The following is a 19458-nucleotide window of genomic DNA, read 5'->3' as shown; positions in this document are numbered from 1 at the left end:
TTTCATAGTTGTGTTTGGCACGAAGAGGATTAATTTTGACGTAGGCTACTTTGTCCTGGTAGTAACTTGTAAGTCCAAATAAAGATCCAAACACACATGGAACGTTTACCAAAATTGACACATGCAAAGCCATTAAACAGATTTCAAAAATTCAGATGATTGAACTCTTTTTGTCTTGTTGAACACAGCGGAATTATGTTAGAAATCAATTAAAAAAGATAGCCATATACTTCAACAAATGGTGTTGGGAAAGCTGGACAGCAAATTGCAGAAGAATGAAACTGGACCACTTTCTTACACCATACACAAAGTTAAACTCAAAATGAATGAAAGACCTATATGTAAGACAGGAAACCATCAAAATCCTAGAGGAGAAAACAAGCAACAATCTCTTTGACTTTGGCCACAGCAACTTATTTGACATGTTTTCTGAATCCAGGGAAACAAAAGCAAACATGAACTACTGGGACCTCATCAATAAAAGGCTTCTACACATTGAAGGAAACAATCAATAAAACTAAAATACAACTGATGGAATGGGAGAAGAGATTTGCAAATGACATATCAGATAAAGAGTTAGTATCCAAAATCTATACAGAACTTATCAAACTCAACACCCAAAAAAATAAATAATCCAGTGAAGAAATGGGCAGAAGACATGAATGACACTTTTCCGAAGAAGGCATCCAGATGGCTAACAGACACATGCAAAGATGCTCAACATCACTCATCATCAATGAAATACGCTTGTCAGAATGGCTAAAGTTAACAACTCAAGAAACAATAGATGTTGGGGAAGAGGCAGGGAAAGGGGAACACTTTTGCACTGTTTGTGGGAATGAAAACTGGTTTAGCTACTCTGGAAAACAGTATGGCATTTCCTCAGAAAGTTAAAGATAGAACTGCCATACAACCCAAGCAATTGAACTACTAGGAATTTATCCAAAGGATACAAAAATGCCACTTTGAAGGGGCACATGCACCCCAATGTTTATAGCAGCACTAACAACAGTAGCCAAATTATGGAAAGAGTCCACATGTCCAGTGACTGATGGATGGATAAAAAATATGTGGTATATATACACAACGGAATATTACTCAGCTATCAAAAAAAATGAAATCTTGCCATTTGCAACAACATATATGGAACTAGAGTGTATTACAGTAAGTGAAATAAATTAGAGAAAGACCTATGATTTTACTCATATGGAATTTAAGAAACAAAACAGATTAACATAGGGGAGGGGAAGAAAAAAATGAAGTAAGATAAAAACAGAGAGGGAAGCAAATCATAAGAGACTTATATATAGAGAACAAACCAAGGGTTGCTGGAGGGGAGATGGGTAGGGGGGATGAGCTAAATGGGTGATGGGCATTAAGGAAGGCACTTGTTGGGATGAGCGCTGGGTGTTATATGTAAGTGATGAGTCACTAAATTATCCTCTTGAAACCAATACTACACTATATGTTAACTACTTGAATTTAGATTTAAAGAAGTAAAAGGATAGCCATATAAATCTCAGATTTTTGAAATTTTGGAATTTATTTCTGAATAATCCATGAGTCAGAGAAGAAATCACCATGAAAATTAGAAAATGAAAATGCATATTTAAAATCTTATGGGTTTAAGGTTAATGCTGTGCTCTGAGAAAAATTTCTAGCCTCAATTGCATATATTAGAAAAGAAGAAAATCTAAAATCCACATTTTTTGCCTGTCTCCAGAAGTTAGAAAAGAACAGGTTAAATCCAAGGAACATAAAAAGAAAGGAAAAGATATAGGTGATAACTGAGAAAATCAATAGAGCCAAAAGATAATCTTTCATGTAGACTAACAAAATTTCTAATACTGATAAAAAAAGAGGAGACAAAGCATAATACCAAGGTATTACATAAGACTATTGGTAGAAATCCCATGGATATTAAGAAGATAATAGGATATGATGAACAATATTATATACTAAATTTATAAACTTAGAAGAAATTGACGAATTTCTTGAAAAACACTATGTAAGCAAACTTACATGGCGAGAATTAGAAAAACATGAAGGAACTTAGTAATTTTTTTTTAAATGTGAGTCTATAATTAAACATTTTTTTGCAAGAAAATTCCTGGTCAAGATGGCTTCACCTATGAATTCTTCCAAATGTTTAAGGTAAAAATAACAGTAATCACATAGAAACTCTTACTGAAAATGAAAAAATGGAGCTTGTTTTATGATGCCAGCATAACCTGAATGTCAAAACCTAGCAAGGATTTTATAAAATAGAACATTTTCTCTTAAACACTGATATAAAAATTATAAACAAAGTGTTAGTGAATTAAATATAGTGATAAAAATGATAACACATCAGTCAGATGGGAATAAATCTGGTGCTTTTCAATTATTGGTTATATTAATTTGTATTTAGTGCTACTTTATTAATGACATTTATAAAATTTTTAAAAATGTACAAGTTCTTGGGTGTAAGAACTATGATAATGAAATACAGTTTTAAATTTTGTGTACTTCTAAGATTATTCTGAATGTTTAGACACTCTCTGACAGTTTAATTACATAATTTGATATTTTCAATAAGCATTCTTCATTATGGGAATGGTTTTTCAATATAGTTTTTATTGAAAGTTCCTTAAGAAGGTAATTTGTTCATAGCTAATTTCTTAGAGTCTAAGAGACCTATGTTATAGTTTCTGTTTTGATACACTCCTCTTTGACTTGCTTCAATCATTTCGCTTTTTTTTTTTAATTACATGACAGTGTTTGTGTTGGCCATAATACTGGTTGTGGAGTAGGTCCAAGTGTTAAGCAGTATTTCTATAAGGAAACTTTGAAAGAGGAGTGTTTTTCTTTCCTTTAAAAAGTGAAGTTATTAATCATACTGCTCCTAAGGGTGAGCCTGTTAAATTAACTGGAAACTAAACTCTTTTATTAAACTTAATTTTGGTATGTGTGATTTTTATTAGGTTGATTATATATATTTTTAATTTATATATATATGTATATATATATACACATATATATATTTAAAAGACAAATGTAATGAGAAATTTTTGAAAGTTAAATACGGAAGAAAATTGATCTCAGATTGTGTAGGATATGATTTAATTTTAATTTAATTTAATTTTAATTAATAATATTTTGTTGTTTACCATAATGATATTGTTATATTTCTTAAAAAGTCCTTTTAAAGACACATACTGAATATTTGCAGGAGAAATGATAATGATGTATAGGATTTGTTTTAAAATCTTTCAGAAGAAACAATAGGGAAGGGGAACTAGATGAAATAAAAGTGGCAGAATACTGATAGTTATTGAAGCTGGATAATTGTAACATGGGGTTCATAATACTATTTTATCTATATTGTGTATTTTAAAATCTTCATGGTAAAAAGTTAAAAAAGCACAAGACAAATTTAAATGTAGTTTTCCCTTAGAGATTTCAAAGTGTAGACCTTTGAAAGAAAAAGTTATAGGTCTTTTTTTCTTTTTATTTTAAAATATACAGTACTAATATAGTCACTGCATTTTATTAAAAATTTTTTAATGTTTATTTATTTTGAGAGAGAGGTGAGCACAGGGAGGGGCCAAGAGAGGCAAAGAGAGAGAGAATCCCAAGGAGGCTCTGCACTGTCAGTGTGGAGCTTGACGTGGGGCTTGGACCCACGAACCATGAAATCATGACCTGAGTCAAAACCAAGAGTCAGACACTCAACTGACTTGAGTCATCCAGGTATCCCAACAGCCATTGTATTTAAAAAAATAGGATAATGAGTTATTCCCAGTTATAGGAACCAGTATTTTGTAAGTATTTTTTTCCCTTGAAATAATATTCCTTTCCTTTAGTGAATCATTTGGTGGTATGGTCTTGATACTCATAAAAAATGTAGTTTTCATAGTGATGTAAGTTTTTAGTTTTACAGAAATAAGTCTGAGAAATCAGCTTACTTTTTCCTATTAAATTTTTTGCTTTTAATTCTTATACCAAATTTGTTAAGATAAAATACCATTCATCTATTTATAATTCATCTATTGTTAGTATATTAACACATATATAGTACCATAGTCACAGTCAATGATAGAACATTTTCATCACCTCAAAAATATATGTCTTGGCAATGATTTTTTGGATTTGACATCAAAGAAAAGCAACAAAAGCAAAAAACAAGTGGGACTATATCAAACTACAGAGTTCTGTACAGCAAAGGAAACCATCAACAAAATGAGGAGGTAACCTATAGAATGGGAGAAAATACTTGTAAATCATGTATCGGATTGGGGCTAATATCCAAAATATATAAAGAACTCATACAACTCTTTAGCAAAAAACAAACAATGTAATTAAAAAATTGGCAGAGGTTCTGAATAGACACTTTTCCAAAAAAGTATCCAACTAGCCTCAGGTACCTGAAAAAGTGCTCAACATCATTAATCATTAGGGAAAGGCAAATCAAAACCACAATGAGATATGACCTTACATCTGTCAGAATGGTTGTCATCAAATAGATAACAAATGTTGGAGAGAATGTGGAGGAAAGGGAACCTTTGTACAGTGTTGATGGGGATGTTAATTGGTATATCCACTATGGAAAACAGTATGGAGATTCTTCAGAAAATTAAAATAGAATTGCCATATGATCCTGCAATCCCACCTCTGGGTGTGTATCCAAAAGAAATGAAAATACTAACATACCTGCTCCTTGTTCGTAGCAACATTATTTACAATAGCCAAAACATAGAAACAACTTAAGTGTCTATTGGTCAATGAGTGGATAAAGAATATGTGGTGTATATATATTTGAACGTTGCTAAGAGAGTAAATCTTAGAAGTTCTTATCTCAAGAAAAAACATTTGTTAACTGTGTGAAGTGTTGTATATTGACTAAACTTACTTTGGTAATCCTTTCCTGATATATGCATATATCAAACAATATGTTGTACACCTTGAACTAATACGATGTTATATGTCAGTTATATCTCAGTACAACCTGAAAGATAAAAAAGAAACCCCATATCCTTTACTTAACACCCTTCTAACCCTGCATCTCCCCATCCATTATTAGTATGTAATACTGTGATTATATTGTATATAACCATTCTGATAGGTATAGAGTGATATCTCATTGTGGTTTTTAATTTGCATTTCACTAGTGGCTAATGATGTTGAATGTCTTTTGTTTACTTCTTTGCCAGTTGTATATACCCTTCATTGTAGTGTTTCTTCACATCTTTTGCCCATTTTCTAGTTGGATTGTCTGTAATACTACTGTTGAATTTTCAGAGTTCTTTATATATTCTAGACATCATTGGGTATTTCCTATACGTCTGTTGTTTATCTTTTCATTGTCTTCATAGAGTCTTTTGCAGGGGAAAATTTTTCAATTTTGATGAGGTTTGTGAGGGTTTCCTATGGATCATGCTTTTGGTGTCAAGTGTAAGAACTCATTGTCTAGCCATATGTTCGAAAGATTTCTTGGTGTTTTTTTTCTTCCTAGGTTTTATAGTTTTACATCTTAAATTAGTGATACTTTTTGACTGAATTTTTGGGTGAAGTGTGAGTTTTAGATGGAGGTTTACTTTTTTGCCTTGGATGTCTGGTTACTACCACCATTTGTTGGAATTTCTCTTGAAATTTTATCAAAAATCAGTTGGGCATATTTGTGTGGGTGTATTTCTGGGTTTTAAAGTAGTCTATTTCATTGATCTGTGTGTCTGTTGTTCCACCCATACAGTACTTTCTTGATTAATCTCACTCTGTGGTAAGCCTTAAAACATTGAATAGAGTGATTACTTTTAATTTATTCTTTTTTAAAGAAAATTGTTTTTAGCTCTTTTAGGTTTTATGTCTTTCTATATAAATTTTAGAGTAAGCTTTTCTAATGTTCAAAAAAATGTTACTGGTATTTTGATAGAAATTACATTAGCTGTTGATCATTTTAGAGAGAATTGACACTTTTACGATGCTGGATTTTCTAATCATTTTTTAATGAACATGGTATGTCTTTCAATTTATTAGGTCTTCTCTTTTTTTAATCAGCCTTTGTAGTTTTTAGGATACATATTCTGTACCTTTTTTCTTAGACTTATTACTAAATATTTTATTTTCTTTAGTGTAATTATAAATTGTTTCAAATTTGTTTTCACATGTTCACTGTTAGTCTGTATAAATGCAGTGCATTTGTGCATTGACTTGTATCCTACAACATTACTGAATTTATGTAATAATTCTGGAATTTTTATGTAATTCCTTGGGATATTCTATGTAGACAATCATGTCATCTGAAAATGGGGACAGTTTTATTTCTTCTTTTCCTTCCCCCCATCCCCACATCCCATGCCTTTTTGCACTGTCTAGGACTTCCGGTACTATGTTGAAGAAGGATGGTGAGAGGAAACATCCTTTTCTTGTTCTAGATCATAGGGAAAATTATTCATTCATTCTTGCACCATTGAGTATATGTTAGCTATAGGTTTTTTGTCAATGCTTTTTATTGACTTGAGTAAGTTCCCCTATATTATAGCTTAATAAATTTTTCTCAAGAATGGATATTGGATTTTGTGAAATACTTTTTCTGCATCCGTTGATAGGATCATATGATTTTACTTGTATAGTCGGACAGTAGTGAATTACGTTGATTTTTTTTGAATGTTGAACCAGGTTTGCATACTTGTAATTAATTCTACTTGGTCATGGTTTGTAATTCTTTTTATACATTGCTGGATTTGATATGCTGATATTTTGTTGAAGATTTTTATATCTAAATTCATGAGAAATATTGTTATTTAGTTTTATTTTTATGTACTGTCTTTGTGTGTTTTTGTACCAAGGTAAAACTGGCTTTGGTACTTGGGAGGTGTTCTCTCCTCTCCTATTTTCTGGAATAGTTGTGTAAAATTTTTATCCTTTTAAAAGTGTTGCATAGAATTTGCCAGAGAAACCATCTGGGCCTGGAGGTTTTTTGAGTGGGGAACTTTTAAAAAGTACAAATTGAATTCTTTAATTATCATGAGACTATTCAGATAGTCTGTTTTCATTTTGGTTGAGTTTTATAGTTTGTGTTTCTTATAGAATTGGTTCATTAAACTTTATTTTATAGAATGAATATGGTCTGTGATACTGAATGTTCTGTATATATTTGAAAAAAAAAGCATTTTACTGTTGAATGGACTGTTTTGTATATGCTATTATATCAAGTTGGTTGATTGTATGTTCAATTTTTCTATATACTTGCTGATTTTCTATCTAGTTCTATCAGTCCCTGGGAGGGAGTTAGAAGTCCACATTTGTAATTGTGTATCTTTCTCTTTCTCATTTCATCCTTATCAGTTTTTTTGCTGTGTATCTTGAGTTTATATTGTTCGGTATATACATATTTAGGGGTATATATCTTCACTGTGCAATGCTTTTATCGTTATATAATATGTTTTTGTTTCTTTAGTAATTTCTTTGCTCTGAAGTCTACTTTATCTGATAATAATATATCTACTCCTGCTTTCCTCAGTATTTTCATGGTGTATCTTTCTCGCTTTGAACTTACATATGACCTTGTATTTAGGTGAATACAAGTATTTAAGTGAATTTCTTGTAGATAACCTAGAGTTCAATTGTATTTTTATTTTTTTTTTAATATTTGAGACACAGAGCACAAGTGAGGGAGGGGCAGAGAGAGAGGGACAGAGGATCCACAGCAGGCTCTGTGCTGACATACAGTCAAATGTATGCTATTAGTACTAGGATAGAGGAAAGAACTTGGACTTTTGAGGTAGGCCTATGTTTGGATTCTGAAAGATGGGGGTGGAGGGCAGTTTTTATGTAACCACTGGGACATGAACACCAGAACCAATTTGCCTAAACTTGCATCTTGGCTTTACCTTTACTGGGTGTGTGACCTTGGGGAAATTACTTAACGTCTCTTTGTCTCATTATTTTCAGTAATAAATGGGGTAAGTGAAATGACAAATGATAAATTTTATCAATGATAAAATTGGGATGATAGTATTGGTATTACAGGGTTGTTGTGGAGATTAAGAGTTACAATATGTAAACACTTGGAACAGTGCTAGCATACAGTACACACTATATAAATGTTTATTATTACTTTCTGACTCTGTGGCCTATGTCAGTCTTAATCTGAATCTCAGTTTTGTCATTTGTAAAACATGGAAAATCATACCAACCCCACAGTGTACTTTTATTAGACATTACATATGTACATACACACACTGCGTCTTGTATAGTTAGTGTCATGTTTATATATTAGTTACACTTAATACGAATTTGATTGGAAAAAGTTTTTATTTTATAGGTTTTGAAAATTTTTATCATCTAAAGAAATCTTGATTTATTTCCTTCCCTCAATTGCATAGAACGGAAAGATGCTGAAGGATGGGAGACTGTTCAGAGGGGAAGGCCTGTTCGCTCACGATCAACAGCAGTGATGACAAAAGTTTCAGTAGCAACAGAAACATTAAGGTCAAAGGATGACAGTGATAAAGAAAATATACAACTTTTACCTGATGAAAGCATTGAGAAAGGTGAATTTGATGGAGATGGACCTTCTAATACTATAGAATCTCGGTCCAAAGACTCATTACACTCTTGTGACCATCCTCTTGCTGAAAGAACCCAGGTAGTACATTCTGAAAATCCTTTTACTACATTTTTATAAGGGATATGTCTATGCCGGAATGTCTTATTTTCCTATTTTATTTTTAACTTTTTATTGTAAAAAAATTCAGATCTCCAGAAAAGTTGCAAGAATGAACAATGAACTCTCCTATACTCTTTACCTAGATTCACAGATTAACATTTGCCTCACTTTTTCTTTTTTCTTCTTTATTCATACTTACATGTCACACACATGTATACTAAACAATATGCAAACACCATAACCATTTACCTGCATTATAGCATGTATCTGCAAAGAATAAAGAAACCCTTAACCATTTTAATTGTAAAATTCAGGGAATTTGATATCTATATAGTATTTTCCTCTAATTTATAATTCATATCCATGTACCAGTAATTTCTTCATAGAATTTTTAAAATTTATTTATTTATTTTGAGGAGGGAAAGGCAGAGAGAGAGGGAGAGAGAGAGAACCCCAAGCAGACTCCACACTGGTAGTGAGGCGCCTGATGCGGGGCTTCAACTCATGAACCGTGAGATCATTCCCTGAGCCGAAGTTGGATGCTTACCCAACTGAGCCATCCAGGTGCCCTTTCATCATAGAATTTTTTCTCTGAGCAGAGATCCAATCTAGAATCACACATTATAAATTCAGCTTTGTTTTTTTAACATCTTTCATCAGGGACAGTTTTTCAGTTTATCGTTGTTTTTCATGACATTAATGTTTTTGAAGAATACATTGCATTATTTTTTTTGTAGAATATCCTTCAGTTAGTTTATTATCCAAGTTAGCTTATGCATTTTTGACAGAAATAAAGTGATTGGCCTTAGTGTCACATCTAGAGGCATATATTAATTTTCCCAACCTTGTTGTTAATTTGAATTACTTGGTTTAAATGGTGGTCTACTGTTTCATTTGGAGTGTTATTAAAAATGTTGATGAAAGTAAGGATCATTTTGAACTTGCTCTCCTTTTACATCCTGCAATTCAAGTGTATAGTCATTTGCCAATATTTAATGTAATTCTTTAAAGATGATATTCTCAGTATTTCTGCTGTTAGTCCATTTGAAATTTATTTTACTTATTTGATGAAGGAATGCATTTTTTAGATATTTGTTTACACGAAAATACATGTTCAATAGGCATAATTTTATGCAAAATGAAACATAAGAGATTCTTTATATGATACAGGGGCTAAGTAAAAATTTGTAAAATAGTTACATTATTTCTCAGTTTAGAATAGTATTTCTGCTTTAAAGTTTTCTCTTTTTACATGTAGGATATTTGTTTTTATTCGAAACTGTACTCAATTTCCATGTTTTTCTTCTTAATGATGATAATGGCTCTTAACTGTACATTGTTCCTGATGTTCTGTAACTCCTTAATGTATGTATGTTTTATGCCCATGTGAGATTGGAAGCTTCTTGTGAGCGGTATCTTATGTTGCCTTTAATTTACTGCATTATGGAGCAGAATCCTAGACACAGGAAATAATCAGTATTTTTGTTGGTTATACTTTTCAGAAACTTTTTAATGTAGGTAAAAAATCTTTTTGTATCACTTAACAGACCTGTAGCATTTTTGCTAACATATATTTTAGCTATAAAACTTAACAATATAAAAATTACATTGGTTTTGGGTAATGAATAAACTTACATGATTTGGGATTTTAGGAATAATCCATACATACAACTTTTGAGTAATTTAACTATTGCTAAAATATTTCCATATAAAAAGTTCACTGCTCTTGGTGTCCAAGCTAATGATAATATTTGTTTTTTCCACTGTCATTCTAAAAATGGAAATAGCGTATTGTATATTTTTTCAACATTATAGTTTAGCTTTGATTTTACTGTATAAATGATACTGATTTTTTAATAAACAGAGTTGACTATATTGTAAACATCAGTAATGCCAATATAAATATTGCCAAGAAGATTATAAACTATGGTGAATGATGTATAGATAATGTTGATAGTGATATAAACAATGAGATATAATTTAAATAATACCTACACTAAAATCAGTGCTTTGGGACACTAAGTTTTGACCAATAGTAGAATTTTTAAAGTAGTTTATAAGACTTGACCAAGTTTCATATTTATATAAATAATTAATCAAATTGGGAGCTTCATGGCCACTGCAATATTTATCTAATGTTTATTTAAATAGTGATGTGAGTGGGTTTGAAATTCACAATTTTAGATTTTAGTTCTACTTGTAGCTCATTACTCTGAGTATAATTGGAAAACACAGCACCATTCTTTCTGTACTCTGTTACAAAGTGGAAATAAAGACATGTTTCTATTTACTAAACTAGGAGGTTTTTAAAAAATGGGTATTTGGCTTAAGACAGCACTTTATTTGACTTAGATCATTTTCCTATTTTTGTTGCTTATGTGTTAAATATTTCTAAAGGGTAATGGGGGAGGATATTGAAATCTAAATAAGAATTGCTTGCTCAGATATACTATACTTTTTATGGTGTATTTTCTCTTTTAGATCTGAGAATTGGTATTGTGTACCATGTGGGTTTACATGAAAGATACTTCGAGGTTTGTTAATGTTATCTTAAGAGAGCAACTGTCTTGTTATGAGTAAAATGCCCTGAAAGTATATATTTTGGTGAAAAGTGCCTTCATTTGATATTAGACAGACAATCTTTGCAAAACCACATAAATACCTTTAGTTATTTGAATATAAGACAAACTATTATACTTGTGACTAGAATTTCTTTTGTGATGTATATAAAGTACTTATCAAGAATCAGCCTACTAAAAATAAAAATGTAATTACAATATAGCTTAATAAAGCTAAGCTTTCATAAAGCATTTCAGGTATTGCCCTGTACGTAGTAGGTGTGCAAATAAAATTTGTTCTGCTTAATGGTATTTTTTTTTCCTTACACTTGAAACATAGAAAAAAGATGAGTGAGTCGTCAGTCAACCAGTCAGCTACTGCTTTAGTTGATAGGTGTATTATAATCATTTTTTCTACAATGGAGTAGTTTGTCTGATTCATTCTGTAAATGTGTTTTGTTAGTTCACAGTGAATACATTGGATGATGTCAAGAGCTCTCGCAGTAGTACTTTACAAGACCATTCTCTGCGAACTTCTGAAATACCTGCTGTTCACATTGATACAGAATGTGTTTCAATTATTCAGCAAGCTGATATGCCTCCTTTGCAAGCAAACGACATATTTTCAGCAGAGAAAGCAGGGATAGAGAGTGAAATGGACCCTTCAGATATTTCAAATGTGAGTGCTGCTAACTTGGTAAGAACAACTTATCAGAATTCTGAGTAAATATATTAAAGAGGCATAAAACTTTAATAGTAATAAGTTGTGTTACTTTACACTTTATAAAGTATTTTGTACGTTATTTCTTTTTAATATTTTATTCTTACAGCAAGCTTTGAGATGCTTCTCATTTTGTAGAGGACAAAAATAAGATCGCTAAATAACTGTTGCTAAAATCATTCATTTTGTGATTTGATCAAATGTTTTTTAGTCTGGCATTAAGAAACTAAACCAGTAACAATAAAGTCTTCCATGCAACATCTAGCACTCTGATGGATGGAAAATGTTGCTTACTGGACTTTTTAAAAATTCTCTTAATAGAGTTCTTTAGATAGCCTCTGCCATTTGCTTGGAGTTGGTCTTCAAGATGAAATTTATTTACCATCCCTATTGCAGAACCTTTAAAAATGTGTTGATTTGGAATTACAGTTTTATGCTTTTAGATGACTACTTATTTGTCTTCATGTCTATTTCTCACTTTAGTAGTAAGATATATGACCTGAGGATAATCCAGAATGGGTTATTCTAGTATAAAAGTAACTTTCAGAAGAAATAGGCACACACAAAAAATTACTGAGAAAAATCATTCAAATCTTATTTTACTTTATTTTTATTTATTTTGAGAGAGAGAGCATGCACGTGTACAAGTGGGGAGAGGCAGAGAGAGAGAGAGAGAGAGAGAGAGAGAGAGAGAGAGACCGACCCAAGCAAGCTCCACACTGTCTCAAGGCTTGATCTCACAAACCATGAGATCATGACCTGAGGTGAAATCAGTCATATGCTTAGCCGACTGAGTCACCAAGGTGCCCCATCAAATTTTATTTTTTAAATGGCCACCGTATACTGTACTTTCCTTAAAAACTTAGTGCCTTATCATGCTGAAAGATGCTATTGACAGATGGTATTAGATCAAATTATGTATCTTAGAGAGATAATAACATTAGACACAGATGAAACTTGACTAGGGGTTTGTATAAGGGAAAAATAAGGGCTCTATAGTAATAAGAAAAACATTTAAAAATTTAAAGTAAGGAATAAAGAGAAAATTATATTTTAAGTTGGCTCTTTTAGTGTGACTGTTCTTAAAGGTGAAACATAATTATGGTCATGTAAGTACTAGGTTTAATATATGGGATAGAAATTGGTCATATTTATATTTTTTATTTGCATAGCTAGGCATCATGTTATTTATTTTGTGAATTCTGTGAGAATCAAATTTCAGAAGAGGAAAAAGATCCCATACTTAAATAAGCACTAAATAGTTATTTAAAAATTCTTTCATCCATTTTATTTTGATCACATGTATAAATAAGCTTGTGGTAGAATATTAAAAACTCTTGGTTATTTTAAGGATCAAATTTACGTACTTTACATACTCTGCTTTTGATATGAATATTAGTATATTCTTAGAGTTCTTAGAAGAATTTTAATTAAACCAGATTTTAAAAAACTTTTGTGTTTGGATTTGTCTTGGTGGAGCTAAATCTTTGGATTGCTCTCTACATGTACCTCATTGTATAGGTTCTCAGTGGGGGGTTGTAGAGAATTGCTGCCTGTGATGACAGAACTTTTTCTTTTCTTTCTCAATGCAGTAGTCCTGTAGCTAAAGGTAAATAATAATAATAATAATAATAATAATAATAATAATAATAATTCGGTTATCTTATTCAACAGAAATTTTGGTAGAAAATGACTGTTCAAGGGGCACCTGGGTGGTTCAGTTGGTTAAGCGTCCTACTTTGGCTTAGGTCATGATCTCACAGCTAGTGAGTTTGAGCCCCGCTTCAGGCTCTGTGCTGACAGCTCAGAGCCTGGAACCTGCTTTGGATTCTGTGTCTCCCTCTCTCTGCCCCTTACGCAGCTCACACTCTGTCTTTCACTCTCTCAAAAATAAATAAACATGAAAAAAATTTAATAGAAAATGACTGTTTGAACCTTTCTATTTAAGCTCAACTTTTGCCATTGTTGTAAAAAATGTGCTAATATAAAACCTAGCTACAGTGGATCTAGGTTTTTAGATTTACTATAATTTCAAATTTTTTTTTTTTTTTTTTTTACAGTTTATTTATTTTGAGAGAGCGTGAGCTGGGGAGGAGCAGAGAGAGAGGGAGAGAGGGAAAATCCCAAGCAGGCTATATTCCTTTTATAGTGCTTTTCTTTTGTCTTAAAGATACTTGATCTACAACTGTTTTGAATTTTGGCACTCAAATGAAATTCATACTTTGACATTAATAATAATACCTGTTATTTGTATAACTTCACAGTTTCTCATACACAGCTGTCTCATGATGAAGGTAAGTCATGAATTATTGTACCATTTTATGGAATACAAAATAGGCTCTTGGTTTTAAGAAGCTTCCCAGTCACACAAGTAGCAAGTGGTTGAACTTATACTGAACCCCACATTTTATAATTCTAGATCAATGCTATTTTATGTATACTGTTGAGTGTGTCGTTAGTACATAAAGAAATGATTACTTTCCACTTAATTGATGATTCTTTTGTTTGTTTGTTTTTAACTTTATAGTCCATGGCAGAAGTTCTTGCTAAAAAAGAAGAGCTAGCAGATCGTCTAGAAAAGGCCAATGAAGAAGCTATTGCTAGTGCTATTGCTGAAGAGGAGCAGTTAACCAGAGAAATTGAAGCAGAAGAAAACAACGATATTAATATTGAAACTGACAACGACAGTGACTTTTCTGTGAGGTTTTATTTTTTAAATTAAAAATTTTTGTTTTTTATTTTTTATTTTTTTTTAATTCCAGTATAGTTAACATATAGTGTTGTATTAATTTCAGGTGTAATATAGTGATCACCAATTCTGTACATCTTTACTCAGTGCTCATCCTAAGTGTACCCTTAATCCCTATCACCTGTTTCACTCATTCCCCCAGCTATCTCCCCTCTGATAGCTTTATTTTAAACGAGCACCCTCAGGTAAAGAAGGGTATTTTTTTTTTCCAACAAGAGCATTTTTTATTTGAAGCATACTTCAGAATACATGATTCTAAAAGATATATTTAAAACATTCCATCCAAGAAAAATAGAACAGACATTTTTTTTTAAGTATTCACAAAAGAATCCCAGAGACATAACAAATATTACAAATTTAAGAAGACTGAAATCGGGGTGCCTGGTTGGCTCAGTTGGTTGTGTCTGACTTTGGTTCAGGTCATGATCTTTTAGTTCATGGGTTTGAGCCCCGCATCAGGCTGTATGCTGACAGCTCAGAGCCTGGAGCCTGCTTCGTGGATTCTGTCTCCCTCTCTCTCTGTCCCTCTCCCCTGCTTGTACTCTGTCTCCCTCTCTCTCAAAAATAAATAAATAAATAAATAAATAAATAAATAAATAAATAAATAAATAACATTAAAAAAAAGACTGAAATCATACTAATTTCCATTTACAATGGTACAAAACTAAAGATCAACAATAAAACAAAGCTGGAAAATCTACAATGTAAATATTAAATATTTAATGTGTAAATATTAACACACCACTGCACAAACAATGGGCCAAATAAGAAATCCAATGGCAAATTAAGATATATCTTAAAACGGGCACTTGGGTGGCTCGGTTGGTTGAGTGTCCAACATTGGCTCAGGTCATGATCTCATGGTTCGTGAGTTCGGGCCCCACATCAGGCTCTGTGCTGACAGCTCAGAGCCTGGAGCCTGCTTCGGATTCTGTGTCTCCCTCTCTCTCTGCCCCTCCCCTACACATGCTCTCTCTCTGCCTCTCAAGAATAAAGAAGACCAATAAAAAAAAAATTTAAACAAAAGAAAAATAAAACACAATATTCTGTAACCTATGGGATGCAGCAAAAAGCAAATGTTAGATGCTATAAATGCTTGTATTAAGAAAAAGTGTTGAAGTAAACAACATTATATCACAAGGAACTAGGAAAAGAAGAGACTTAGGTGAAATTTAGTAGAGGAAGGAAATAACAAAGAAAAATCAGAAATAGAGACCAGAGTAAACAATAATATAACATTGAAAGTCATGACTGGTTTTTCCAAAATAAAAAATAAAAAAAGGAAATAAAATTGGCAATACTTTACATTAATTAAGAAAAAGGAGAGAAGACACATAAGCCAAAATGAAAAATAGAAGAGAAAACAATACAACAGATGATAACAGATTACTATAATTATATATTAATAAATCAAATAACTAGAAGAAAACCAAACAAACAAAATTCCTAAAAACGTACAAGTTACCAAGATTGAGTCATGAATCTTGAATCTAAGAAGTAGGAAACCTTCTTAGACCAATAACAAAAATGAAAGTGGAATTGGGAATCAAAACTCTGAGCACAGAAAAGTCTAAGACCACATGGTTTCATTGGTGGAATTCTACCAAACATTAAAAAAAAAAAAAAAAAAAAACAATGACAATATTTACCAAATCTCATAAATAATGGAAGAGAGGAAACATATTCAAAATCATTCCATGAGGCCAGTACTGTTCTGATACCAAAGCAGGATAAAGACAATACAAGAAAAAAAAGTCTAGTTTGTCCCATATAAGTATTGCTACTTGGACTTTATTTTGACATCCATTTGAGTGATAAATGTTTCTCCCTCACTTTCAATCTTCAGGTGTCTTTAGGTCTAAAATGAGTCTCTTGTAGGCAGCATATAGAGGAGTCTTATTTTTTTAATCCCTCCTGACACCCTATGTCTTTTGATTGGAGCATTTGGTCCATTTACATTCAAAGTAATTATTGATAGATATGTATTTATTGCCATTTTATTACTTGTTTTGTTGTTTTTAATGGAGATTTCCTCTAATCCTTTCTTGCCTTTGTCACTTTTGGCCTTTGTACTCAAAGAGTCCCCTTTAATATTTATTGCAGGGCTGGTTTAGTGGTCATGAACTCCTTTAATTTTTGTTTGGGAAGCTCTGTATCTCCCCTTTTATTCTGAATGATAGCCTTGCAGGATAGAGTATTCTTGGCTGCAGACTTTTTCCATTTAGCACATTGAATGGAGCATGCCACTTACTTCTGGCTTGCCAGGTTTCTGTGGAGAGATCTATTGCTAACCTGATGGGTGATCTTTTGTAAATTAAGGACTTCTTTTGTCTTGCTGCTTTTAGGATTTTTTCTTTCACTGTATTTTAAAATTTGATTACAATATGTCTTGGTGTTGGCCCGCTTTTGATGATTTTGATCAGAGTTCCCTGTGCTCCTGGATCTTGATGTCTGTTTCCTTTCCCAGATTATGGAAATTTTCTGCTGTTATTTCTTGAAATAATATTTTCTGCTTTCTGGGACTCTTCTGATATGAATGTTTTTATATTTGATGGGGTCACTGAGTTCCCTAAGTCTATTCTTGTGTTGCATAATTATTCTTTCTTTTGTTCAGCTTCATTATTGTTGATTATTTTATCTTTTAGGTCACTAGTTCATTCCTCTGCTTCTTCCAGCCTGCTGTTCATTGCGTCAAGCCTGTTTCCAATCTCATTTATTTCATTCATCTCTGGTTGATTTTTTTTTAACTCTTTTATCTCTGTTGTAAGGGTCTCACTGATGTCTTCTATTCTTTTCTCAAGCCCAGTGAGTATCTTTATGATTATTGCTTTAAATTCTCCATCAGGCATGTTACTTATATCTGTTTTGCCTTATCTTGTTTGGGATAAATTCCTCTGTCTTGGCATTTTATCTGGTATCTGCCTTCTTCTCTGTGTTAGACAAGCCAGTTATGTCTCCTTCTCCTGAAAGTAATGGCCTTATGTACTGCCCAGGGCCTGGCGCTTCAGGGATTGGCTCTGGTGTGTGCTATACATGCTTTACTGTTGTGTTTTGGCTGCTCTGTCCTTTAGGCCAGTTGTCTGTAGAGCCTCTCCTTGCCTGCTGGGGGCAGTGTTTGGTCCCTGGCCTGAATATGGTAAGTTTTAACTAGATGTGCTCTGGTGTGTTTGTGCATTAAGACCTGACACCAACTCCACCAGAACCAAGGTCTTGTAGAACTCTCTGGTCAGGAGACGTGGTGTGGGCAGGGGTTTGTGCTGTTTTTCTGGGAGACGGACTCACCACACTAGGGCTGAGGCAAGCTTGACTGAGAAGGGCAGTCCCGCTAGAGCACAGATGTGTGGGACTTGGTGGAAGCAACTTAGGCAGCCAGTGTTGGCGCTGAGCTGCTTCCCTCAGATGGCCTTGTGTTCATGCTGAGGGGTGTTGGAGGGAAATGGCTTCAGCCAGCTCCTTTGTTCCTGGACAGCAGTCTCCAAGAATGTTGCCTCTCTGGGAAACACTCCTAGAATAGGGAATAATCTCACCACTGTGTGCCCCCAGCTGTTCTTCAGATCACTGTTTCCACACTGACTGTCCCTGGGGTTGTTTGCCTGCCTCCTCTCTAGGAGCAGGGTTGTGCCCTCCGGGCTCTATCCCAGCTAAGCCTGCTGACCTTTAAAACTCTAGCGTTTAAACCCTGCTGGTTGCAAGAGCTCAGAAAATTCAGTCCCTCTCTGTTTCCAAGCTAGTGGCTTTGGGGAAACGTTCTCCTTGTGTGTTCCTGGGCTTGTCTTTTTCTCTCGCCCTTCCTCGTGACCACAGCTCCTTCCTCTCTGCAGCACCCATGATCTGTTTCTCCCCTAACCCATGTCTGCACTTCCTACTTTCTTTGATATGGCCTCTTCTCTCTTTACTTGTGGAGTATGTCCTGTCTTCAGGGTGATTTCGGGGGTATTTAGGATGATTTGATAGTTACCTAGTTGTGTTCCTGGGACAAGATGAGCCTAGGGTCTTCCTACTTCACTGTCATTTTGGGTTCTTTCTGAGAGCTTTCAGAATTTTTTGCATAATTGTTCAAAAATTACATTTAGAAATAAAATTCTTAGGGCCAGAAGGACTTAGAGTTCATACAAAAACAATAGGAAATCATTTTTTAGCACTTTAACCATTACAGAGTATTTTTTTAAATTTTTCTAATGTTTGTTTATTTTTAAGAGAGAGAGAGAGAGAGAGAGAGAGAGAGACAGAGCATGAGCAGTGGAAGGGCAGAGAGAATGGGAGACACAGAATCCGAAGCAGGCTCCAGGCTCTGAGCTGTCAGCACAGAGCCTGACATGGGGCTCAAACCCATAAACCGTGAGATCATGACCTGAGCCAAAGTCGGACACTTAACTGACTGAGCCACCCAGGCGCCCCACAGAGTATTTTTGTATATAATGCAACTGACAAGTTGGAAGTTGTTATTTTCATTTTACAAATCAAGAAATTGAATCTTGGAAAAAGTAAGAACTCAGCATTACTCACATTTTAATTGCAGAGGCTGAAATAGAATCTAAGGTATTTACTTTTTTTCTGTTCCACTAATAAAAAGCAAATGATACATACCTTGCTATCACTAAGCATTCAGGATATGTATGTTGATAAGAGGGATTTCTTCAGAATGAAAGTAACTGTAAATGTTTTAAATATCTTTCTATTAATTTTTAATGCCCAGTGAATAATCTTGAGCTCTTCTGAGGTATACTATGAGTACGGCAGAGTTATATAGTAATAGTATCAGGCCAACATGTTTCTTTTA

General features: G+C 33.2%; 1 protein-coding gene across 7 annotated transcripts in view; it reads left to right on the top strand.

The window, feature by feature from the left end:
• SCAPER (S-phase cyclin A associated protein in the ER) overlaps positions 1-19458 on the top strand; it is a 521436-nt gene that overhangs the window by 113578 nt on the left and 388400 nt on the right. For 6 of the 7 annotated variants that reach the window (XM_045058993.1, XM_023255044.2, XM_045058994.1 and 3 more), the window contains 3 exons: positions 8367-8629; positions 11672-11905; positions 14457-14627. In XM_045058993.1, coding sequence (XP_044914928.1) covers positions 8367-8629; positions 11672-11905; positions 14457-14627 — 668 coding nt within the window. The remainder of the gene's footprint in view (positions 1-8366; positions 8630-11671; positions 11906-14456; positions 14628-19458) is intronic. The other variant, XM_023255046.2, reaches the window with a different exon arrangement.

This window comes from Felis catus, chromosome B3 (genome assembly GCF_018350175.1).
Source record: "Felis catus isolate Fca126 chromosome B3, F.catus_Fca126_mat1.0, whole genome shotgun sequence".
Lineage (NCBI taxonomy): Eukaryota > Metazoa > Chordata > Mammalia > Carnivora > Felidae > Felis > Felis catus.
Note: the sequence above shows the minus strand (reverse complement) of the source record. Positions and strands in the feature narration are given on the sequence as shown.